This window comes from Eriocheir sinensis, chromosome 14, assembly GCF_024679095.1.
Source record: "Eriocheir sinensis breed Jianghai 21 chromosome 14, ASM2467909v1, whole genome shotgun sequence".
In the NCBI taxonomy this organism is placed as follows: domain Eukaryota; kingdom Metazoa; phylum Arthropoda; class Malacostraca; order Decapoda; family Varunidae; genus Eriocheir; species Eriocheir sinensis.
Genome location: NC_066522.1, coordinates 2,851,375 through 2,877,292, shown reverse-complemented (window position 1 = coordinate 2,877,292; position 25,918 = coordinate 2,851,375). Strand labels below are relative to the sequence as shown.

The window sequence follows — 25,918 nt, the reverse complement described above, 5'->3', positions numbered from 1 at the left end:
AAGCCTACCCTGCAACATATACAAGTTTAGAGACTTAAGGCAGTAATTACTGGAGTAACAATGATTCATCCATTTGCTTAGAAAACACTCAAAAAGCTTCAAGTCAGCGTGATTAATTAACTTATCAATTGAGTGACTAACAGTAAATAATTTAACTTATTTGTAATGACTAAAGTATTTAACAATAATTGTGACTATATCTCCAAAAAACGATATTTTTCAAGAAGCGGACTTATTGAGTTGTCAAGTTTGCTTGTTTGGTAGTGGATGGAGTCCACTAAATTGAGGTAATTTTATCAAGGGTCAAGTGTACTTGTTTTTTTAAAAGAAAAATTGCATGTAAATGAAAAGTTATTATAATAAATCAACAAGGGATTTTGTTGAAAAGGTACTAAAGTATCATATGAGTATGTACAAATAAATGGTGCACAAACTCTGGGGCAGATAAAACATAAGAAGAACATAAGAACACAGGGAGGCTGCAAGAGGCCGAGTGGCCTACAAAGGGCAGCTCCAGAATCCCCCACACTACTCACGATGGGTGAGGTGTAGTTTCAGGGGTTACAGGTAGAGGCTTGATCCTCGTTTACCTTCGGTACGGGCATACGCTCCAGTACCCTGTCACCTTACTGCACCCACACCTCACTACCACCTGTCATCCTCGTCCATGTAGCTATCTAGTCTACTCTTAAAACAAGCTATTGTCCCTGCACTCACTATGTGATTACTTAGTCTATTCCATTCCCCCATCACCCTGTTACTAAACCAATGCTTGCTTATTTCCCTCATAAATCTATACTTTTCTAATTTAAATCCATTACTGTGTGTTCCATCCTGCTGGCTAATTCTCAGAACTTTACTTATATTGCCTTTGTTATTACCCTTGATCCATTTGAATGCCTCTATCAGATCTCTCCACACTCTTCGTCTTTCTAGTGAATGTAAGTTGAGATGTTTCAGCCTATCTTGATATGGGAGGTTCCTCAGCCCCTGAATCATCTTGGTCATCCTCCTCTGAATTGATTCAAGCAAGTTGATGTCCATTCTGTAGTGTGGGCACCAAAACTGGACAGCATAATCTAAGTGTGGCCTAACTAACACTAAATAGAGTCTGAGGATGACCTCTACACTTTTGTTGGTTACTGTCCTGTTAATAAAGCCTAATACCCTGTTAGCCCTATTCCTCGCACTAAAACATTGCTTCCTTAGTTTTAGGTCAGAGTTCACTAACACTCCCAAATCCCTTTCACACTCTGATCTGCCTATTGCTGTGGAGTCTAAACTATACCCGTGTACTGGGTTGCGTGTTTCTACACTTAGTATGCTACACTTGGTGATGTTAAAATTCATCTGACATGTCTCTGACCAAGCTGACAGTTTGTTGAGATCCTCCTGCAGTGCTCTAGCATCCTCCCTTGTCCTTATAGTGCGTCCTATTTTGGTGTCATCCGCAAATCTCCCTGACCAGATCGACTATTGTACTCACCCTCCAAGCTATACTGACCTGACTAATGACCTCACTAGAGGGGGGCGGCTACGGGGTATTTTTCAATGAATATATTTGAAATTTGACAAATGCGTTTTTTTCGCTCAGTGTGTCCAGGATATCTTAAACTGCCATGTGGTCAAGTTTGTTTTCATAAAATTAAATCCCCTCCCCCCTTGGAAGTCATTTTTAAATGTCCCCGCGGTTGCGTCATAGCATGACTCACGCGCGAACACATGCGGTATCATTCAATGCTTGTATATACATAAAATTTGTATTAGAATAATTTTATCTACGCTTGAGGGTTATGTTCCTGGTCCATCATACAGCACTGGAACACAACTTTGGGTATACCGATGGAAACATCTTACTACATATCCTCGGGTCTGAAGCAGGATTGCAAGAATCCCTTCAGTGGCTAGACCGGGAAAGATCAAGGCATGCAACACCCAAGACAAAGAAGAAAAGAAAAGAGAAGAAGGATGAGACATACCAGCCTGGAGGATTCTAGATAAAATGTGGCTACAATGAGGAAGGTGGCACTTTCTGACACCCTCACCTGCAAGTGAGTAATACTTTCTTAGAAAGGGGGACCAGATGCCTTATTATTCTGAGGTAAGTTAACAAGGTATATACAATCATCTGTGAAAATTTCATGCCAATCAAATAAATACAAATGGTAGGACAGGGATGAAACGGAAAAAAATCTTTAGGAGCCAATATCTCGAAAAGTAGTTTTTTACACTTCAAAAAATTTCACAAAATTGGTAAAAAGTCTGACCGACTTTTGTTAGGTATCATTTAAAACTACAACTAAAGGACAATTTTTGCCCGCTATAAAATTTCAAAAAATGTCAAAAGAAAACGGGACAGAGTGGAGAAAATTATAAGTGACAATTTTTTTTTCCGAAGACAAAACAAAAAATCAAAAATTTTCTAGCTGGGAAATGTAGATAGGTAAACAAAGTTTCTATGGTATTTTTTTCAAGGCGATTAACTGAAAAATGAAGTCTGTGAAACAAAAAAAAGAAAAATACGCTTTGTTTTAGTCTCTCCTAAACATCACCCGAATTTAATGAAATTCACAGAATATCATACCTTTACACCTACAAACAACATACTAAAACTTCAAAGCCATTGGATGAACCGTATGTGCAGGAGGACCCCCCGTATCCACCCTCCTTAACACCCCTCCCTGCTCTGGGTCCTGACCTACTTCCGATCTTACTCCCCTAATCCTTTGCAGCTGCTTTCTTAACCCCTCACAGTCCGCCTTCCTGAAGTCAGGTATTAATGTGTTGTTACTGCTGACTCTGTCCTCCCATTTAATATTAAATCTAATTACCTTATAATCACTGTTACCTAATGAATCCCCAACCTCTACGTTGCTTATTATGTCTTCTCTACTAGTTAACAACGAATCCAAAATATTTTCTTCCCTTGTTGGTGATCTAATTAACTGCTTAAGGAAACTATCCTGTATCACATCTAAAAAATCCTGCGCCTCCTGGTCTCCTGATAAAGTATCCCACTCTATGTTCCTATAATTAAAATCCCCAATTACACACACATTCCTATATCTTGACACCCTACTAATTTCCTGGCTTGGTGTCATAACACAAATATGCGTGTAATGCACCTGTGTGGGTGCCCTGCAAATTATTCGTCCAGGTCCAGGTGGCAATGAGGTATTATTCTAGTGTTTGCCCATACTCACCCCTCGCAACCAAAATTGGCTAGGGGGCCATTGAGACTTCTGGGAATGCAGTGGTAAACATGAAATGCATCGCAAATGCATAGTTTTTGAGTTATGAGGGGTTGAAAACTACCCTAGATGTAGGGAAATTCCTTACAATTACTTAGATGTAGGGAAATTTCATACATTCCGTTTTTTTTTTTTACAACGTACAGAAACCATGCAAGGTAATTATTGAAAATCACTCCGCACCTCGAAAATACGATATTATGCCTCCATATTGTACTTAAGGGCATATTATACATATGGACGATGTGATTACATGGCGACGCCATTGCAATAAGAGCAGCGTTGCCAACGATCCGGTTAGCAATGGTACGCTTAGTTAGCAATTAGCCCACGCATGAGACCAGGTGTACCACGTGTTTTTTTTTTTTTTTTTTTTTTTTTTTTAGAACACGCACCTTTACCTAATACTATTTCCAATGGGACGCTAGGTTAGTGATGGTACGCTTAGTTAGCCATTAGCCCACGCATGTGAGACCAGGTCCACCACGCGTGGTTAATTTTTTTTTAGAACACACACCTTTACCTAATACTATTACCGACGGTACGCTAGGTTAGCGATGGTACACTTAGTTAGCCATTAGCCCACGCATGTGAGACCAGGTCCACCACGCATGGTTATTTTTTTTTAGAACACTCACCTTTAAGAGGGGGGGGTCCAGGGGGGGGCGCAGCCCCCCCTTGGTTAGCAGGGGGGTCGTAAAGTTCAGTTGGAGTAGTTTAAATATGCTCCCCCACCCAAATATCCCGAGTTCACGCAGGTCCCCGAAGATCGTTGGGGGAGGGGGATTAATTCGGCTTCTTTACTTTTAAGTACTTTGTTTTTTTTAACTATGTAATATGGAGGCGTATAATCGTATTCTGTAGGTGCGGAGTCAATATCCACAATCACCTTGTATACTGGGAATACAAGCCCATGAAGCAGATTCAAAATCCGGTCAGTAAGGATTCACATGTTCGAACAGCTCAGGCAGGAGGTTCGAGAGCCTGCACTTCCTGCACAAGCCGCAGTAGTTTAAGGCGCGGCGTTGGACGGATCCTGGCTAGCCGGTGGTTTTACTTGTGTCAGTGATAAACAATGAAGATACACTGTGTTTGGTGCCACGGACTCTACTTGGAGGACAGAAACCTTGCGATGAGGTGACAACCTACTAGAGAGGGCATGAGTGTGGTGTAGGCGGTTTATGTGAGCACAGATGGCCTCCGGTGCCATGCCAGATGGTGAGGTGAGCATTGTTTGGTGGGTTCACTATGCTTCTCTCCCAAAACAAGCTTGGGGATCCACTGAGTGTGTGGTTTCCGTATGGGAAACACTAAGTTCATCGCAAACGCTTATTTTAGTGGTGGTGGGAGGAAAAATTCCCTAGATCTATGGAGTTTTTATCCCCCCCCCCCCCCCCACTAAAAAAATACGCTAATGCAACGGATTTTGTGTCCCCACCCAAAACCCCGCATTCCCACCAGGTCCCCAGACTTGTATGGGGGGGAAGAGGGAGTATGGGCAAACACTAGAATTTTACCGGCAATGATGACACCTTTGCCGAGGTTGCTGAGGTCTGTCGAGCGGTCTTTACGGGAAAAGCTCACTAATGTCAACGTCAGGAGTCAACCAAGTCTCAGTCCCTACTATTATGTCGGAGTTATGTGTGGTGATTAAGAAGGTGCAATTGGGCCATTTTGTGTTTAATACTACAGAAACTTATTGTTAATAGTCGGAGGGAAGTATGGCTATGACGTGGTGGATGTGGAAGTAAAAGGTTAGGTGAAGTGACAGTAATTATTCACTTGTTTTTGTAAACATCAAGAAATCAAGTTAAAAGTGAGTGATCTACCAACATTCAGATAGACATATTGCAGCTCACCTTTATCTGCAGCTGTAGATTGCACTTTGGATGTCCTGCAGCATCATGTAGTGGATGGCGGCCTTCTCCTTGTCCCGTGTTTGAGGGGCTGGTTCTTCTGCTGGGGTGTTTGAGGGGCTGGTTCTTCTGCTGGGGTGTTTGAGGGGCTGGCCACATGGGTCAGGCTGTGGTGGTCTCCCTCAGTGTGTCCGGGGGCTGCTGCTGTGTCGCCGCGGCCGCACTTGCCGCCGCGCCTCTTCGGGTTTGTTGTTGCTGGAGCACAGAGGGGATGGATGTAAAACTTAACGTGTCAACAAAATAATTATAAAAGTATGTTAAAAATCACTTTGTTTTTAATTCACTTATAACTTTAAACAGAAAATGTACTTTAAAAAAATTGTCTCAGGAGAGTTTATATATTGAAAAAATTAAGTAATCCTGGCTAGTCCCCCAACACGAGACAATGTGGATAATGTCGAGTAAAATTATCAATAAATTGGTGGTAGTAAGAGAGTAAATGATTATGTCAGCAATAGGTTTATGTAAACGTTTCCTTGTTGAAGGTAAACAAATGTTGTGCAATAGCATGCTGAGCGGCGCGGGACGGGGCTGACGGCAGGCAGAGCAGCACAGGACCACCAGCAGGACCCACGACACGAAGCCATACAAAGCGATATACAGGTTAAAAAGACGTAGGCTCCGCTAGATCGTCACAGCCTTCATTTACACCAAGAACTGACCTCCCCAGCCCCTTGAAGCCCTGAGGATGGCCGCTCTGTGCCCGGTCCTCAGACGCCTACTAGCTCTCCGCGCCGCCCACAGCCCCCTCAGGCGTCATTACAGGTGAATAAGTTTGCAACTTCGCTCATTGTCAAAAGTTTATGTTATGATCAGTACTTATTGGATAATGATGAAGAGAGGGTAGTCACCTCTTGCAACACCGACGGGACTCTGGAGGCCGTGGCCCCACAGCCTAACGAGCCCCCTTAAACACTCCAGAAGAGAAAGAAGTCAATTCTTACAATATGGCTTCTGTTTTGGTCCCTGAATGCAGCGCAGTAACAAATGGCTTCCAGAAAATAGAAGTGAGGTCAACCGGGGCAAAGCCCCCATTTTAGGTAGGTTACGTTAGGTTAAGTTAGTCTGAATTTATTTGGCATGCAACGTGGCCTGGCGGAAATATGCAGTGCAGGATGTCTCACCAGGATGAGCTCCAAACATGCCAACACACCACAGTATATAGATGATGTAACAAAAATGAGGTGTGTGATTTTGAACACTGTGGAAAGTGTGTTGTCTGCACTATGGGCATTGTCCATGGTGCTTCTATGTGGAGACACAGGCGCTATGGTCAACCCTGGCCCTTATTGCCCTAACTACCCTTGCCAACTTTGTAGCAAGGCGGTGAGGTGGGGGCAGAGGGCCATCCAGTGTGATTCGTATCGTAATAGATCTGAGCATGCTGGCTGGCACCACGTCAGCTGTATTGGATCTTTCATGCTGACTTACGCTGGATTGGTTGACAATAGCATCTCATGGATCTGCATTAGATGCAGCGTACCTAATTTCTCATCCTCATTCTTCTCAGCTGATCCTATTCCACTGCTCAATTCCTTCGATATGCTATATCAACATAACACAGACAACCCTGGCACACAACACCTTCTCCTCTTGAACCCCAAACACTCAACACCACTCATCTCTCATAACCCAGCTCAACTTTTCACACCAAGTCCCATCAACACCCACAGACAGGTGCGTTCCCTCCGTACGTCAGACTTGACCCATCACTCACCTCTCACCACAGTTACTAACACACCCAGGTCTGCCCTATCATCCTTCCCTTTCACTTTCCCCAGTTTTTATTTCCTTTTCTTCCCCTTCTTCATCACCTCCTGTTTCACCTTCCTCCTCCACTTCTTCACCCCCTCCCGTTTCTTCTGTATCTTCACCATCCTCACCTCTCCCTTCACTTCCACTACCACCACCACCACATCATAACCACACTTCCCTCTGACAACAATTAACTTCCGTAGTATCAAAACCAAAATAGCCCAATTACACCACCTAATCACCACACATAACCCAGACATAATAACAGGGACTGAGACTTGGTTGACTTCTGACTTTGACAGCAGTGAGCTTTTCCCTCCCCCCTATAGTATGACCGTTTTTCGTAAGGACTGCCCGACAGACCTCGGCAAAGGTGGCGGTGTTATCATCGCCACCAAGCAGGGTCTTTGTGTTAAGCATAGGCCTGACCTTGACACAGACTGCAAAATCACCTGGGTCCAGTTACAAACCTTCAACTGTAAATCTCTTCTTATTGCTGCTTTTTACAGATCGCCTTCTACTAATACAGACTATTTACACAACCTTCAAATTTCTCTTTCATGCATACAGGCAGACAAACACATCTGGATCACAGGTGATTTCAACCTCCCCGACATTGATTGGACTGCAATATCCCCATTTGACCCTCACGATGCTGATGCCCCCAACCCTATTATTCCCCACACAAACAGACGCCAACTACATGACACATTCATTGACACCATATATACATTTTCACTCTCATAAACAGTACTCCAGCCAATACGAACACATACTGTAACACGCCCTGCTGGCCACGGTGGCCCTTTGACCACAGCACACACACTTGACCTTTTTCTCACCAACAACATTCTTAACATAACAAACACTCAGGTTGTTCCAGGACTTAGTGATCATGACATACTCATCGTAGACGCTGACCTCCGACCGATTAGACATAAACAAAGACCCAGTCAGATTTTCCTTTTTTCTAGGGCTGACTTAGACATGATCAAACAAGACCTAACTGCCTTCAGCACTGACTTTTTTGCCACAGACCCACACACAAGACCTCCTTCCACCAACTGGAACAACCTGAAACACACTATACACGCCTCAATGAACATACCACAAAAAACACTTTCTAGTAGGTACACACTTCCCTGGTTTTCCAGGGATCTACGCAGACAACATCGCAAGAAACAAAGACTCTACAGACGCAGGTAGACATACAACACAACATATAATTGGACCACCTACAAAAACCACCAAAAGACATTTGCCAAAAACATAAAAGTAGCGGAATGCAAACACATAGCAACTTACCTCGCAGACAACGTAAGAAATAACAAAAGAAACTTTTTCAAATTCTTTAAGACATGCAAACATGATACTAACATGATTATTTCACTTAAAGACAACACTAACACATTAGTAACCAGCCCACAACACAAAACACAAATATTCAACACACAGTTCTAATCGGTATACACACAAGAACACAACCTGACACCAAACATGCCACACACCCCCTTCCCCCCATAGCCCCCCTTGACATTACGACTAATGGAATACAGAAATTACTGGAAGGACTTGACACAACTAAATCCACTGGCCCTGACAACATTCCCGCCTTCATCCTTAAATCTTTGCCCCCATCCTTCAGGCCATATTCACCCATTCACTATCATCCACCTCATTACCCTCTGACTGGTTTTTGGCAAACAATCCTTTATTCAAGACAGGTGACCGGACTGACCCAGCCAATTATCGCCCCATCTCACTAACATCGATTCCATGTAAAATTTTCGAACACATAATGAATCACCTTGATGCAAACAACATCCTTCCTGACTCACAACACGTCTTTCAACCTAAACGCTCATGTGAATCGCAACTCGTTACTACATATCACGACATTACGAGGCTACTTGACCCACGTGACATTAAACAAGTTGACACTATTGTTTTAGATTTTGCCAAAGCCTTCGACAAAGTCCCGCACAAAAAACTGACATTAGAATTTAAATACTACGGTATTTCAGGACCTATTCTTCACTGGATCACTGCATTTCTAACAAGACTCAACATGTTCTTTTTGACGGATCTTCATCTGACATTGTCCCTGTTTCTTAAGATGTCCCACAAGGCACCGTTCTAGGCCCCCTTCTTTTCCTCCGATACATTAACGATCTTCCACTGTCAATGCCTGACTCTTCCACTAGACTATTTGCCGACGATAGTTTACTGCTTAGAGCAGTAAAGACTACTGACGACTGCAGACTACTACAAAACGATTTGGACGCCCTCGAGTGGTGGGAGCGCACTTGGCAGATGCACTTCTGACCAGACAAATGCAAACTATTAAGATTCACCAGAGCGCACAACCCCATCCATCATACTTACACGCACCACAATTCAGATTTAGAATCAGTTCAAACACACAAGTACCTTGGTATCCATCTCTCAACTAACTTGAAATTCAACACTCACGTAGACCATATCAGTGCCATAGCCAACAGAACACGGGTTCCTGAGGAGGAATTTACATAACTGCACACCTGACATTAAACACATAGCTGGAATACTTCTCCATGGTGTGGGATCCTCACACACACAGAAACATTGATAGGTTAGAACAAATCAACACCAAGGCAGCTAGGTTCATTACAAACAATTACACTCGAATGCCTGGAATCACAACACGGATGAAACAACAGATAAACATGGAACCTCTTCACATACACAGACAAGCACACAGACTTACACTTATGTACAAGATCACAAACACTCACATTGACATTGATCCACATACATAGTTACACAATGCAAACAGTCAACTTACTCATAACACACACATCCATAAATACCAAACATATCACACTAACACTGATGCATACAAGCACTCATACTTTCTATGCACCTTTCGTGACTGGAACAGCCTCCCTCATTATATTTTAGAGCGGTACAATAGACTCATTCAGAAAACAAATACATACAAACTTGTCACCACAACACACCAACACTAACAATTACACTTGATTCACTTCCCTCCCCTGCACACTCGGCTCCCCCGTCCCCCCAACAGCCAACAAGTATGCGTGTTATGCACCTATACAGGTGCCCTGCGCATCATTGATCCAGATCCAGATTCATACAACTTGTCACCCAGGTGTGCCACTAGTAATCTCTTAAACACTGACAGGCTAGGTGCTGACACAACTGAGGGAGGCAGGGCATTCCAAAGATTGATGACCTTATTAGAGAAAAATCTTTTGTGTATCTCAGTATGAATGGATGGGCAAGGCATCAAGGCTGCAGTGGGGGTGGGTCCATTACGTGACTGGTGGTAATGGGTGGCACCCTAAGAGACTATAGTATAGTTTCATTGGGTGCACTTAGGCATTAAAAAGTCAGTCATTTAGTGATTTCCAGAAAAAAATACCATCTATAATTGAAAGTATCATATTTTGTCCAGAAATAACTCAAATAAGCAGTCAGTATCTCAAAATTAGTAGGCTACAATCTCTTCAATAATCCCCTATTTATTTCCTATTTTACCATTCTCTAGTTATGGTGTTTTCATTTGATCATGTGAGTGTCAGGTCAGGACTACCCTAACTGACAGCCCCACACTTACCATAAGGGCCCCTTAGATAATACTGAATCAATGTGTTATAGACATCTTGCATGAGGTTAATACATCATGTGTTGTATTTTTATCTGAATAATGCAGTGTAGTAATAATAGCTTCCAGAAACTAAAAGTAATTTCTACATAATGATGTAAAATGTTTGAGCACAGCCTAGGACGTTGCATTTTGGCAGCAGGACACAGATCAGATAATTCTTTATGATAAATATGTGATACAATTTGCACAGTGCCATTATTGTCACTGGCACCAGAGTACCGGTAGGTTTCAATAATTTCAATACCGTACTTCTTGCCCAACACAGTGATAGATATCTAGTCAGGATGTTATTCAGAAAGTTGTAGGTGTTGGTAATATTGATGCAGGATGGATGGATATTGCCTCATAGCTTTAGATCACATTAACCAATAACAAAATGCAATTCACATCAGTCTGTCAGGAGGGGCATCATGGTGAGTGTGGGGCCGTCAGGGAGGGGTGTCTTGACTATAATTCATCAAGTGAGTTAGCACCTTGTCATCACATTAGGTACCCCACACCTTAGGATGGAGGTTGACACTTTTTGATAATATTGTAACCAGTTACCTTTCCTCACAACTATTTCTATCACAGATCACTTTTCTTTTCTTTTTTTTTTTTTTTTTTTTTTCTTTTTTTTTTTTTTCCATCCACCATCACCTGTACTAAGTTTAGTAACTTATCACCTCCCACTCTGCTTGATAAATAGTGACAGAGCTATTTGAAAACCACCTAGCTGTATCTCACTAAATCCCCACTCTGAAAAAACTAATAATATACATTCAATGAATAACCTAACTTAAACATGAACCTTGAAACAATTACTGCTAAAAACAAAATGCCAGCCACAGCATTATCAATCATGGCAGCTTAAGAGTAAACACCACCACAAAAGAGGCATCATTATAATCCTATTGCTATTTCTTTGCTGTGACTTTGCAATGGGCATTATACACACCAGACATCACAGGATACTGGTGATCAAGGAAATTAGAATATTCAAATCTTGTGAGTGACCTCTAACAACTTCAGATACAACATAGATCTGACAGTATGTTAGGTTTTAGTTTCTCAGATATCCTGGGCTGGGTCATATTAAATTCCCAAATGTTAGGGAATAAAGTGAAATGACACCTAAAACTTCCAACATAACAGATGAAATGACAAAATGTCAACTCAATTTACAAAATCACAGCAAACATATGATATTAGAGTTCCATGTCCTAACAAGACTCCTTTGCACCAGACTCCACCACACTCAGCTGACCTACACAAGTTACAGGCTTAAGAGCACGAAAGCCCCAGAAGAAATAGATCTAGACAAGCCATTCAAATTCTCCACCAGTCGAGCAGCCACATGGAAGCCAAGGGACTCCTATGGCAGCCAAGAGTCTGAGGATAGGATGCCATGGTACCAGACTTACGTGGTGGTTGCCAGTATATCTGCTTTCCTCCTGTACTTTTGTGTGCTACGTGAGGAGAATGAGGCCGATGAAAACCTGAAGAAGACTCTCTATGATTACATTGAAGGAATGGAGGAGAAACAACTGGAAATGTCCCTGGAACACAATATTCAGATGGGCAAAGACACTAGTGCCATCATTGCCCGCCTCAAAGAGATTAGGGAATCCCAGGGGAAGAAACCAGACCCAGCATGAACATCTGTAACCATATCATGTAGTACCTTTTATAAACATTCATCTTCTCATTACCTTGTATGAAATGTAGCCACTGTGTGGGTAAATCCTTCCATCTGAAGCCACATAGAAGCATTGCATTGTGTGGCTGAGGGTGTTGGTAAATGCAGTTTTGTAAATAGAACACAAAATCACCTGATGTACCTAAGATATATTTATGCTGTTGATGTATGATAAGAATCAGTCTCAACCATTCTGTGTTTTGGAATTATCCTTATTAGTTATATGTATGTTTCAGCTTCATGGGTCAATTCTCCTCAGTGAAGAATTTTTAATTGGAGCTACAGGCACAACTGCATCCAGCAACACCTATACCAAACAATCAAATTGATTGGTTATTTGTTCTTTGATATTGTATATTGTTTTGTTTCATAATTCAAGGATAAACTGTTTTGGTATGCCAAAACTAGGCATTGTGTTGATAGATGTTGTCTGTGTTGCAGCACCTTGGGTTCTCATCTCTCCACCTGGCACAAGTTCCCATCTACATTTAACACCAAAACTTCAGCCTCACTGCAAAGAGTGCACAGAAATGGTGGGGTGCTCGGCATGTGCCATAAAGCAGACTGGCACTATAAGAGTAATTTCAGGGGGTTAACTCAGCGGGAAGTCATTGTGGTGTCCCTCTCTCTAGGAACTTTCCTATTGTATTTCATGTGCCTAAGGGAACCCAATGATATTGATGAGTACTTGAATCAACCCATTTGGAAGCGACTGCCAGGCATTGACCCTGAGCAGGCACAACGGATGATGGAGGTGGACAAATACCTTGGATTGCAGGTAAGGTAATCAGATTCATATCATCATCATAGTTCAATGCATATTTTATACTGATCTGTACTGTGCTGCACTAATCATAATTATGTAGTTTATATTTCTGATTTCTTTATTAGATTTGCTACATGAAAGAAGAAAGGACAGTGTCTCCAGCTATACCTTTCCATGAAGTTTATGCTTCAACCAGCATTCTTATCCCTCACATCATGCTCTAGTCTCCTCTCTAGTTATCACTCTACACTTTTTCTATAACAATCTAATCTATCAAAACTAACAAGAATTCTTTGACTCATGTGACTTCCATTCAACCACTCAAAAGTTCTGCTTACTGTCATCATCTTTCATCATTTACACCTTCTGCTGACTTAATAAAGATAAAAGAATCCCTAAGGCTAACCTAGGATGAAGTAGCCTTGGTTCCAAGACAGAGTGGCAGCCCACAAAAGATACCTGTGTACCTCTAAATTCCTGCTAATCATGATCTTCACATTTCTGCCTGGAATCATACCTAATCTATTTCTTAACTTAATAAAAACTCCTTCACTATTGGAAAATGTCAGTATTGCCAATTCTAATTTTTCCAGAGACTACTGGCCTTACTTCTGACGGTTCAATAGCTGTCACTACTGTCTCTGAACTCGTCACTCAAACTTTCTCTGAAAATTCCACTGCGGACAATTTAGGGCATACATCTCCCACTCATCCTCCTCCCATCCACCATACCTATTATTTAAACTCTTAAGAATGATTTCTATGCCCTGTCTGTCCTGAATCCTCAGAGGGCTTATTGACCTGATTGAGTGCCTCCTCTTGTCCTTAAAACTTGTGCTTCCATGTTAACACATTGCCACATCTAACTCCTTTGTCTGCTTCAAAAGGATGACTGCTCAAATCCTCCCAACTACCATCCTATAAGTTTTATTTTCTTGTTCTAAAGCTTTTGAAACAATCCTTGACTGGAAAGTTCTTAAGCATCCATCAACCTCAAACAGGAATGTTTTGAAGCATCTATCAACCTCTGATCCCTGACTACTAGTATGGATTCTACAAACGGCATTCTACTGGTGATCTTGGTTTCTTAACTAATTCGTGGTTATCCTCTCAGTCATTTCAGTGAAACTTTTGCTGTTGCCTTAGACATCTTGATAGCTTTTGACCAAGTCTGGCACAAATCTTCTTTCTAAACTACCCTCCTTTCAGTTATATCCCTCACTCTTTACTTTTATTTCCAATTTCCATTCAGGCCAGTCTATCTCTGCTGTACAAGACAGTCACTGTTCTGCCCCTAAACCTATCAATAGTGGTGTTCCACAGGGGTCTGTTCTATCTCCCACTGTTATTCATTAATGAAATTTCCAAAACAAACTGTCCCATCATTATTCAACATCCTTTAGCACAAGACCCTTTCATCAGAAATTACAGAACTCAAGCCTGGATATATCATGGCACAAATTTGGCCCGTTGCTGCTACACAGTAAAGCCACAAATTTGCCCCGACGCTGCTACCGGGTTAATATCTTCCATCAATATTTTCATGCCGACTGCTCTTCTAAACTTGCTAACTGCATGCCTCCATCCCTCCTGTGGCCCCACTCCACACAACTTTCATCCCTTTCACTGTTACTGAAACAGCCTTCCTTAATCTGTATTTCCTCCTGCCTATGACTTCAACTCTTTCAAGAGGAGAGTATCAAGATGTCTCTAATCGAAATTGGCGCTCTTGTACCGACTTCTGGCTGGAATAATGCTTAGCAGGCTTTTTTTTGTTTTCACTGCTTCCATTGCTTTAAAAAAAGTTACAAGAGAGCCCTAGCTCCCTCACCGAGAAGCTACCATGAGCTGGTATTGAACTTCAACCTCTCAGCTGCGAGACAAGCAACATACCCACCAAACTACCAGCATGATGATGGGTCTTCCAGCACCTCACCCTGCTCCCACACTAGATTACATATACCCAACTACAATTCCATGTTTGAACATTTCTGCTGTTGACCCATCAATGCCAGGGACCTTTCCTACTTTTTTTTTTTAATTCCCTTCCTGTATCTCACCCCTTTTCCTATGAATATATGTGGCCTTTATTGATCTTCACTCCTATAATGATCACTTCTGCTCTCCCTCTCACACTCAACAGATTGAAAATGCTGTTTCTAAATGTCCTCTACCTCATAATTTTTCACAGGGACTCCATTCCTTTATCAATTCCTCAGGGGGGAGAGCAAATCACCTAACATACTGCTTGGAAGGACTGCTTTATTCAAACTTAAATCTGGTACTCCAATTTTGTATCACTATTTCATGAACTTGCACTGTATGACACGGCACTGGCCATCTCTCTTCCTGATATCATGCCCAATGAAGATGTTAGGAGTTTGGGAAACAGACCAGAGGCTGGAGCCCAATAGGAGGTGTGCTATTCTTAGCATGATCCTCTACCTCATTTTTCCCCCCTTCCTTGCATGCATGTCTCCTCAACTCCATTCTGAATACTCACAACATTCCTTATTTTCATATAACCTTGCCATTTCAAATATTTATCATGTGGCCTTTACAGTCAAGTGCTAGTATATAGTTAATACAATAATGCCCAGCTTACACACATTCCTTTCTTAAAGCTTTCGAAAGCCACAGTAACATTATATCTAATTTGGATTTGAAAAGATTGTTAAAATTAGATCAATATTTGCAAAAATTAAAACCCTTGGGTGCACTGAATGCCCATTGCCAAACTAAATACATGTACTGCCAAAATCAAAATCCTTCTGTAGCCTTTAGCAAACATTATATACCATTTACTTTCTTAACAAAATAAACATTGGTTATTAGAGAGCAAACCCTTTTAACACAAATTTAATACCAATACCTATCTACCAGTCTCAATCAGCTGTGAAAAAAGAAAGGAATTAAAGGATCTCTGAGCATATAGCTTTCACAAAAGAACATTTCAGTCACCTGCAGTGTATTTACAGCTCCCATCTTTTTACACATGTAAACCCAGATAAATTTTCTTTAGCTATTCAGTCAACTACTTATTGAATTTATTTCCAGACTCCAGATGTGGAAACATTCATTTTTAGTACCTTCAATTCCTCCAGTTACTTCTGCATTAGGTCAACAGCAAAGCATCTGATATCAGTTAATTTATTTTACAGGAAAGGAGGTAGCTTAAGGGAAAAAACAACTCAGTGGCACTGCTGCAAATAGTGTGGTGAAAGTTTGAAAACAGAAACGAATCATTTGGAGAGGTCTTGATACTCCCTCCTTGAAAGTGTCCAAGTAGTAGCAGGAAGAAATAGTACTTGAACAGGCTGTTCCAGAGTTTACCATTGAAAGAGATGAAAGAATAAAGATGGTCGTTAACTCTTGCATCAGATACAGAATTGGGGTTGTGGATACTACAGTTGAATGGAAAAAGAAGTACCACCTGTTGATGAGAACTGCTATGATGATATAGCAAGTAGCAAGAGAAGGAAATACATCATTACTAGGTAGATTTGCCAATACATACAAAGGAATAGTTATCATAGCCCCTTAATCAGGATTACCAGAGAAACTATTTTTCACATACATTTAGTGCCACAAGACTTATTAGTTTCACCTCACAGGTTGACTATACTGAGCTGGAGAAGTACAAGCAAGAATATTATGCAAAGAAGTTAGAGGAGCTGCATGATGAGCAACAGCAAAGAAAGAAGCATCAGGAGCTGTTGCAGAAAACCACTTCCCACAGGATGATGTTAGAAAACTTTTCTCAAAACAAACCCAGCAAGTAAATCACTGAATGAAGCCAAATAAGAAAGTTTCTATTAGTACAGCAGTCGGAAACCTGTGGCTCCAGAGCTGCACGACTCTTCTAAGAGACCTGTGCAGCTCCCATCACCTACTTTCAAACGTCCAATTTATCGCAAAAAATGAGAGCATACACCCCAGACCAGGTCTCAGGAGCAGAAGTCAAATTGAAGTTCAAACCCACAATCGTGATCGAATATATTAGGTAGTTAGCATTTTGTTTAAAGTATGTAATATTTGTTCAGTCATGGTAACAATATAATAAGGATTGACATAAGGTTGCTAACACCATATCAAGTTAAAGGAGTAACTTCATAAATACAATAGTTTATTATATGATATGGCTGCAATTATAATTTTTAATTATTATAATTAAATTTGATTATCTAATGTGGGTATATTATTTAACTCCCATATGGAGGAAAAATTTGATAGTTTGTAATTTTCATTTAAAATTTACACGGTAGCTCCAGCAGAACTGCTTTTCTGCCAAGTTTGAAGAAACTGGCTCTTATAGAATTGTGGGTTGCCAACCTCTGTACTAGTATAACCAGACACTTCAAAATACTGCTCATTCTTGGGTTGAAAAGGACCAGTGTTAAAGTCCATTATAATTTTAATCATCAATTGCATTTAACAAAATCCACACTGGGCAATGTTACATGTGGATGTGCAAAATTAGATGCTATCTTCAAGAAGTATTAATATATTCCATATCCTATAGGACTAGAAATGTATAGCTAAAACAATGTAAATAAATCTCAAGGCCTTAAATGAATGGGACCTGACAATTTAGTTTTTACCTACTCAACTACAACAGAATAAACAAATACCAACATTAATATATCTTTGCAGTGCAACCACATACCAAATTTTCCAGTGACTTACAATATCAATCTGGTATGCATATTGTGCCAGTATCAATAAATCAGTATATATATATATATATATATATATATATATATATATATATATATATATATATATATATATATATATATATATATAAACACTACATAGGTTGCACTGTAAAATATAAGTAGAGTAAAAAGAAAATTCTATTCATATAACATCACAACCACCATACATTTGGGAACCAAAATTCAATTACATGTCAGAAAGTTTATTTTTGGTGTAAATCTACAGTGCAGAACCAATAACAAGAGGACTCCAAAAGAGTGGCACAGGTAATAATTTCATTATAAGAAAACCAGACCACCAGATGTAAAGAGACAGACATTAAGACTTACAACTAAATGTAATAAAAAGACTTTCCCACTACTAACTAAATAAGATCATGAACACGGATGACCTCCACACTGACAATACAAATACATGACATTGTTCCCGAACCAGAGAGGAGAAAAAAAAAATGATTTCTTGTACTTTGGAATATTATTTGTGATCACATAACCTACGCCAGAACTGTGTATTCTTAAGCTTGAAATACTTTTTTGGGGGGTTCAGCAAAATCACTGCCAAAGTTTGTCAATAACAAAACATACTACAGGCAGAATACACAGCTCCATACACTGCTGTACACACAAAATAAATTAGATTCTCTTGCATCACAATTTTCCACTACGGAGCAGTCCGTAAAAGCTGCTCTTTATTTTACCTTAAAAAGAGTAAAAAACTAGTGCCAGATGCTCACTGCACTCACCAGCACTTCAAAGAGTCAATTCAGGAGGGAGGAGGATCAGCGTACCTAAACGTAAACTTAAAAACATTCACTTTGTCCATGGCAGTATGTAGCTTAGGAGGTTATGTCTTGAATGAGCACAACAGGGTGGGGAAACACCTTAAGCGCGCTCTCCACGGATTCGTCGTGCCAGCTGGATATCCTTGGGCATGATAGTTACACGCTTAGCGTGGATAGCGCACAGGTTGGTGTCTTCAAACAGACCCACAAGGTAGGCTTCTGACGCTTCCTGAAACAAGAAAATCACACATAAACATTTGACACTTTCTTTAAGATCCTTCACCTATCCACCTGATCCTCTGTCTGCCCAAACTTCTGGGTTGTCACACTGCTACTTTCACTGTCCATCTGTTATCAGTTCTAGACATATGATCTGCAAATGTCCACTCCTTATTCTTAAGTTATTCTAACATCTTCAACCTTTGTCTGTTCTCTGATCCACATAGCTTGCTTCCTGTCTCTCCATGTCACATTCACATTTTTTCTCACCGTTAACCCCCTCAACACAAGGACGCGTATACTGCGTCCTTGCGTTCCCCGTACCATATCCGAGGACGCGCATACTGTGTCCTGACACACTTTAGCCAATATACGAGTCATTTTATCATTATGTTTATGCTTACAATTCAAAATTATCAATTAATTTATGCTTCTTTAGGTGCACCATTTAATTCTGCATGTTTTCATATACAATATATGATGATTATGTTGAGTTTATGGCTGAAAACTTGTTATATTCAATAGCAACATTTGAAATTTGGGGCGAGCGGCAATCCTGGATACAGTGCGGGGCGCTGTTTTGGCCTGGCCGTAGTGAGTTTCTTTATGTGCACCATTTAATTCTGCATGTTTTCATATATAATACATGATGATTGTGTTGAGTTTATGGCTGAAAGCTTGTTATATTCAATAGCAACATTTGAAATTTGGCGTGCGCGGTGATCTCGGATACGGCACGGGGCGCTGTTTTGCCCCGGCTGTAGTAAGTTTCTTTATGTACACCATTTAATTCTGCATGTTTTTATATATAACACATGATGATTGTATTGAGTTTATGACTGAAAACTTGTTATATTCAATAGCGACATTTGAATTTAGCGCAAGCGGCGATCTCGGATACGGCACAGGGCGCTGTTTTCGCCCAGCCGCAGTGAAGGGGTTAAGCTTTTGTTTACTTCTCAGCTTTCAAAATACTTTTAAGGTGCCAATTTTCTGAACTGTATGTAGGACAAGCAGGAGAAATTGTACACCTCTATCTTCAGGGAAAGTGGTAATACTGATCAAAATTGTAGTGATATCCTAGACTTTGTCATAAAGGGATGGAAATTGACAACTAAAAATAAATGGTGTAATGAAGGGAAAAAAGACTATTGGCAAAATTTGGAAAATTGCATGAAACCTGAGATGTATTGCAATGGAAAGCCAGTCAAATTAGGAGGCAACACATGAAAGCATGTGAAGATGGTATAATCATTAAGGGGCAAGGATTCAATAAAAGTGATTATATATATATATATATATATATATATATATATATATATATATATATATATATATATATATATATATATATATATATATATTATATAATTTATTACTGTCCACTATCATATTTGTCCAAGTATATCTATCTATATCTATCTATATCTATCTATCTAATATATATATATATATATATATATATATATATATATATATATATATATATATATATATATATATATATATAAAACTTAAGATGAAAGTCACTCCCTTTTGAGTCATCTCAAGCTAGAAGTCCTATCAAAAAATGCATATACTTAAAAGTACAGATTAGACCTCACAAATTAATGCAGTAAGTCTTATAAATCAACAGACACTGTCTTGCAGGCCAAAATATGGAAGAAAATTTATTACTGTCCACTATCATATTTGTTCAAGTTGTGTTCCATTAATGCCAGCAAACTAGATAAAATGAGAATTCCAAAACAGTCATTTCAAAGGTAGATGTCACTCATATCATGAAACAAAGTGTATAAACTGCACTGGGATGACCAGTAGCATACTCTTGTTCTATATTGTATCTTCTGTGCTGCATAGCTCATGACTGCTTCAGATGTGTGAAAATACAAGGAACAGATCTTAAAATTAGCCAAGTAACAGTTACATGAATAAGTTGCTGTCAAAAGAATTCTATAGATATTAATGTTTTAAGGCATGCTAAGAATACATGAGATAAAATTTACTATCAACTCAAGTCACCCCATGCAAAAAAAAAAAAAAAAAAACACCCCGAATACCACCTTGTATAGTCCTAGGTTCTTTTCATGAGCATCACAATAGCCCACCTCCCTCCAATATCACACTAAATGACAGGTTCAATCCCAGTTTGATCCAACTTGTGGGTTAAAGGTTGTGTATTACCGAGTTATTATGACTTATTACCCTACTATACATTTTAGCAGCGGACAAACACTGTTTTTCACAAATATCTCCTAAACGACCACATTACTATATGTGTTATGTGAGTTTAATGACTGATATTAAGCCTAATCCAGTCATCATATCTAAGGTGTTATACATAATCGGACGAGTGTTGGGTACTCGCCTAACCCCTCCACCAACGCCCCGAACAACCCCCAGACTACTCCTTCCCTACCCCAATATCGCAGTATCCCCCTCCTCGTTTTCCTCTTCACCCCCCTACTCACACCATCCCCCTTCTCCAGCCCGAGGCTATGACTTACACAGCCAGGGTATAACTCATTGACTGCCGAGGCGCACCCAGGTGTTGTACAGTAATTATCAACGTGAAATACGTCTTGCCTCCATGTAATTGTACCATGCTCTCAGTTAATAATCATATCTATACATATACACCAACATAACATTCTAATATATAATACAGTGATGGGAGAAATAGGGAGGACACAAGAGTGATGAGGGAGGCGAGGAGATAGGGGGAGAAGAGGAGGGATAATGAGAGCGAGAAGGGGGAGTAGTAGTTGTGGCTAGGAATAGTTTGGGAAGGTGTTGGGGGGGGGGGGACACTTTCCTTCGAATGCATCAACATGACTCGTTGGGTTTGTGTTATTTTTCACAAGTAAACTTCTCACATAACACATATAGTAATGTGGTATGTTAGCTATAAATTAGGTCCGTATGTTAAATGTAGTGTGCTTAAATATCATACTGATCCAACGATTCGTTTAGGAGATATTTGCGAAAAACAGCGGTTGTCCGCTGCTGAAATGTATAGTAGTTGTGATCTATTAGTCTGACAAATCATAAATAAAGGTATATTACTTTCCTTTTATTACTAATACATGAAAACTCTTATTTGTTACTATTACCTATTACTATTACCCCATAACAATGTAATAGATCAAAATTAAAAGTATAACAGATGACAACTAGATATACTAATGTAGTTCAAAATTAATAGGAGTAATAAGAACCCTGTAGGAGACCCTCATGTCTGATTCTATCCATTTTTTTCTCCCTCGGGTCACTGCCTATCCCTAAATGCACCAAGCTGAAATGGGCAACTGTAGATCATTACAACTACAGAAAATAGAGGCAACACCAACAGGAACTTGCCATTCTACTCCAGATGCCATTGATCCTACATAGATGACATTCACCCAACTATCCCATACACAACCAAAATTTATAAGCCATCCTTGTTTTTTTAGTTTAATCCAATCCACCTCAACCCAACCACATTAGTACTAGCACATCAAGGGCATGTCCTTACCTGCAGGGCACCGATGGCAGCACTCTGGAAACGCAGGTCAGTCTTGAAGTCCTGTGCAATCTCACGCACCAGACGCTGGAAGGGCAGCTTGCGGATTAGCAGCTCTGTAGACTTCTGGTAACGACGGATCTCTCGCAGAGCCACAGTACCAGGGCGGTAACGGTGAGGCTTCTTCACACCACCAGTGGACGGGGCAGACTTACGGGCAGCCTTGGTAGCCAGCTGCTTCCTGGGAGCTTTACCTCCAGTGGATTTACGGGCAGTTTGCTTGGTACGAGCCATGATTAAAGTCTCTTAGCTGGTTGCCAATACACCTTTTCTTTGCCTGTTGATAAAGAGATCGGGTCACAAGACAGAACCAAATATAATCATGCCACAGATAATACAGCCCCATTACTGTGCCAAACTTGCATGCAAATATTCTTGCATATCAATGCAGGAAACAGCTTATTTATTACTTGGTATCTCGTCATACTAATGAAGAATGGTATCACTACTTTTACCAATACTAAAATTCTTTATCAACCTTTACTACAGTTCGTATGAGGTCACTGTTTTGAGGAATGTATATGGTTTAGGGTTTTAAGACCAGACGCCTTTTCTGACACCACATAGCAGCACTGGGGCCCGAATAGTCTTGCTGGTCACTTTCAAGGATTGATACTCCTGACTGGACCAATGTGCCATATTATTCTTTAGCATACCTAGCTGCTGTATTTCAGATGCAACAATAGATCTGGGTAAAGTACTGCCTTTCCAGCAGTTATTATCCTTAGTGGCAGTACTTACTTAAATTACTTAGTTGTGTCTTGAGGTCTTGTGCCTCACAGTTGTGGTGATTAGTTAGTATTTTCCTGTGGTAAGTTAGTATCAGAGGTTAAGGTTGAGTTCTATTAATCCACAAATAGATCTGGGGGGGTTGAGACAGCTGATCCAAAGGCCAAGCCTTCCAGTTTAATATCAACCAAGAAAAAGACTTCACAGTATTATATATATATATATATATATATATATATATATATATATATATATATATATATATATATATATATATATATATATAGATAGATAGATAGAGATAGATATATAGATATAGATATAACTGACACCTTTGAAACTGCTTAATGACAACAATCTTCATGTAAAAGGCATATTTTATGAATAAATTACTGGTGACCTCAGAGGAAGTTGAAGGAGGCAAGGCTATGCTTTTGAGTTGGCATACTCCTAGACCCCAAGCAAAATTAAATATTTAATGGTTATTATGGCAGTTATCATACTAAACTTAAATTGAATGGGAAAAATCGAGAATTCACCAATGGTGGTCGGAAATTTGATGTCTAAATATATCTGACAACGTAAGTTAGAAAAAACAATTACGGTTTCCACATATCATTCATAATACCCTATCCCCAGTGGCGGATGCAGGGGTGGGCCGCCCCTCCCTCAGGACCTAAATTGCGCACTTTCAAAGATTCACCGAGATCTGTGAGGTATGCTTCCTGTGAACACTACTACTAGCCTACTATTTATAATAATATTAACAATACTACTACTACTGCTACTAATAATAATATAACAATAAGAAGAAATAACAAACAAAACAAATAACAGAAACTGCGAACATTATCGTATTTGTAAAAAAAAAAAAAAAAAAAAAAAGCGCCAAGCGGCGCTAGATGGATTTAGCTGTTGTACTGAACTGTGTGTGTGTGTGTGTGTGTGTGTGTGTGTGTGTATATATATATAAATATATATATATATATAAATATATATAAATATATATATATATATATATATATATATATATATATATATATATATATATTATGGCGCCCATCTTGTATATCACCCCCCCCCCCCCCACACCTGGAGCTGGATCCGCCACTGCCTATGCCAAAGCTATAGATTGCCTGGTAAAACGTGTTAGCGTCCCGATGAAAATAGAACTACATAATTAGAATTGTTAGAAAAAAATAGCAAAATTGTAATTTCACGTACGAGTGTTTACCACAACTGAGCACGTGGCACATGGAAGGCATGGAACCCTACCACGGATAGATGAGTCATGCATTCTGAACTTCCGGCCACTGGAAAATCCAGCGTTTTCCAATAGCTTAGTTTCCCCCGGTTCACAGAAAACGGACAAGGTTCTTAACGAAGGAGGAAATATTTCCGGATTTAACCAGAAACCGCTCAACGTATTTTCATCCCTCAGATTGTTCCTTTCGAATGTGTAGACACATGATAAAAACTGATTTGTCACTAGACCTTACTTAATTTAAATAAATCGATTAATCTGAGCTCAAGCAATCTTCTGTTGATCGAAATTAACACTGGGAAGCGGCACCACGGAGCCATACAGATCTTCGCAGGGTGACACCACAACACACGGAGCAGCTCAACACGAGTGGATAATCTCTGCACGCACGAAAACTAACCAAAAGAAAGTCCGCCACTGAGGGACGCGGGCTACCACCATAGCTTTCAGTAAACAGAAGATGGCGGACCCACGCTCATTACCATACTTTCACAAACGTTATTCCCGTATAACCCACATTGCCACAAACCTACTACACCAGTAGGTTTTCAGTGCACTTGTAAGGCCTTGCAATGCATAAATATACTACATTTCACTATTAGCAACGTGTCATACCTGAACGTCGGGACGAACGTCAACTCACCACCGACACACAACACAAAATGAAGACCAAAAGCTAAAACGGCCTAAGTCCCACTATTTATATGTGGCCTGACGTCATCACCCCAGTAAGCTGTGTGATTGGCCACAGGCGCTGAAATGCTGTCTTCCCATTGGGTAAAATAACAGCGTCAGGGATTGGTCGAAGACCTTCTGCTTCTCTGCGTTGATTGGTCGAACGGGTCGTGCGCTGATTGGTTGAGGCTGTCAGTCCTTGATCCGCGTTTGTTGAGGTAGGAGCGGGTGCTCGCGCTGTAGCCTTTACAAATTATATTCTACGAAAAACACGCTTTAAAAACACACGCACTTTCTCCTGTATAGTTAAGGTTTCAGAGATGCCTGTAATCACTTCTAATGGCTCAAGACCTTTCCAACAAGGTGTGATGCTTTGTATCGTTTCAATGAAGGCGGCAGTAGCGAAATTTGGTTTAGAAGAAAATTTGGTCGATCACACCAAATGGTAGAGAGTCCGCCATAACAGTGTTTGAGACAGTCACGTATTGCGGCGCGGGATCTACCTGGCGGCCCCGCTCTTACCTGCAGCAAGACCTTTCCCCACTTCCTAGCAGCTGTCCCTCACCTGACCACTGATAAAAACGTATATTTTTATTAGTATACGTTATGTAGTGTTCTCTTATTTTTCTATTTAATTCAAAAGGAAGAGGGTAAGGGTGCCCCGGTGGCCTGAATGATCGGTTTAGTTAAGTAATGGTATTATGATGACTGCTCGATCTTCTCTGCATGTCTGATATGGAATAATTATTTTTTCACCATCCTATGCTGACATCCTCACTCATGTAACACGTACATACCACTGCATCACAACACAAGAGTATTAAGTAGGTTTATATGTAATACTGCCGTGAGTTTACCTGTACGATTTGAAATCTTTAAATATTGATCATCATAATAAAAAGGATGAACGTTGCAGTAACCAGTTTCTGG

At 40.2% G+C, this 25,918-nt stretch overlaps 3 protein-coding genes across 4 annotated transcripts in view; 1 reads left to right on the top strand and 2 right to left on the bottom strand.

The window, feature by feature from the left end:
- Window positions 1-5,401, bottom strand: part of LOC126998305 (DNA topoisomerase 3-alpha-like) — a 154,855-nt gene extending 149,454 nt beyond the window's left edge. The window contains exon 1 of the mRNA XM_050859791.1: window positions 5,111-5,401. The gene's annotated coding sequence lies outside the window, so the exon portion shown is untranslated. The remainder of the gene's footprint in view (window positions 1-5,110) is intronic.
- Window positions 5,402-5,652: 251 nt separating this feature from the next.
- On the top strand, window positions 5,653-18,252 carry LOC126998336 (uncharacterized). 2 transcript variants are annotated; one of them, XM_050859832.1, is made up of 3 exons: window positions 5,653-5,932; window positions 12,712-13,048; window positions 16,651-18,252. In XM_050859832.1, the coding sequence occupies exons 1-3, from the start codon at window positions 5,856-5,858 to the stop codon at window positions 16,816-16,818; spliced, it is 582 nt and encodes a 193-aa protein (XP_050715789.1). In that variant the 5' UTR covers window positions 5,653-5,855; the 3' UTR covers window positions 16,819-18,252. The 2 variants fall into 2 exon arrangements, with proteins under 2 accessions (XP_050715789.1, XP_050715790.1); XM_050859833.1 differs by lacking the exons at window positions 12,712-13,048; window positions 16,651-18,252 and adding an exon at window positions 11,818-12,461.
- Window positions 17,942-25,085, bottom strand: LOC126998337 (histone H3.3A). The gene is made up of 3 exons (XM_050859834.1): window positions 24,929-25,085; window positions 22,273-22,597; window positions 17,942-18,765 (listed from the first exon to the last, which is right to left on the bottom strand). The coding sequence occupies exons 2-3, from the start codon at window positions 22,552-22,554 to the stop codon at window positions 18,637-18,639; spliced, it is 411 nt and encodes a 136-aa protein (XP_050715791.1). The 5' UTR covers window positions 22,555-22,597; window positions 24,929-25,085; the 3' UTR covers window positions 17,942-18,636.
- Between the last annotated feature and the right edge of the window lie 833 nt (window positions 25,086-25,918).

Excerpts from the sequence above, each read along its gene's own strand:
- LOC126998337 (XM_050859834.1), bottom strand. The coding sequence starts at position 22,554 with ATGGCTCGTACCAAGCAAACTGCCCGTAAATCCACTGGAGGTAAAGCT. Across the intron at positions 18,766-22,272 it reads CTGCCATCGGTGCCCTGCAG|GAAGCGTCAGAAGCCTACCT; the intron begins GTAAGGACATGC and ends TTCTTGTTTCAG.
- LOC126998336 (XM_050859832.1), top strand. The coding sequence starts at position 5,856 with ATGGCCGCTCTGTGCCCGGTCCTCAGACGCCTACTAGCTCTCCGCGCC. Across the intron at positions 5,933-12,711 it reads CCCCTCAGGCGTCATTACAG|CACCTTGGGTTCTCATCTCT; the intron begins GTGAATAAGTTT and ends TCTGTGTTGCAG. Across the intron at positions 13,049-16,650 it reads ACAAATACCTTGGATTGCAG|GTTGACTATACTGAGCTGGA; the intron begins GTAAGGTAATCA and ends TTCACCTCACAG.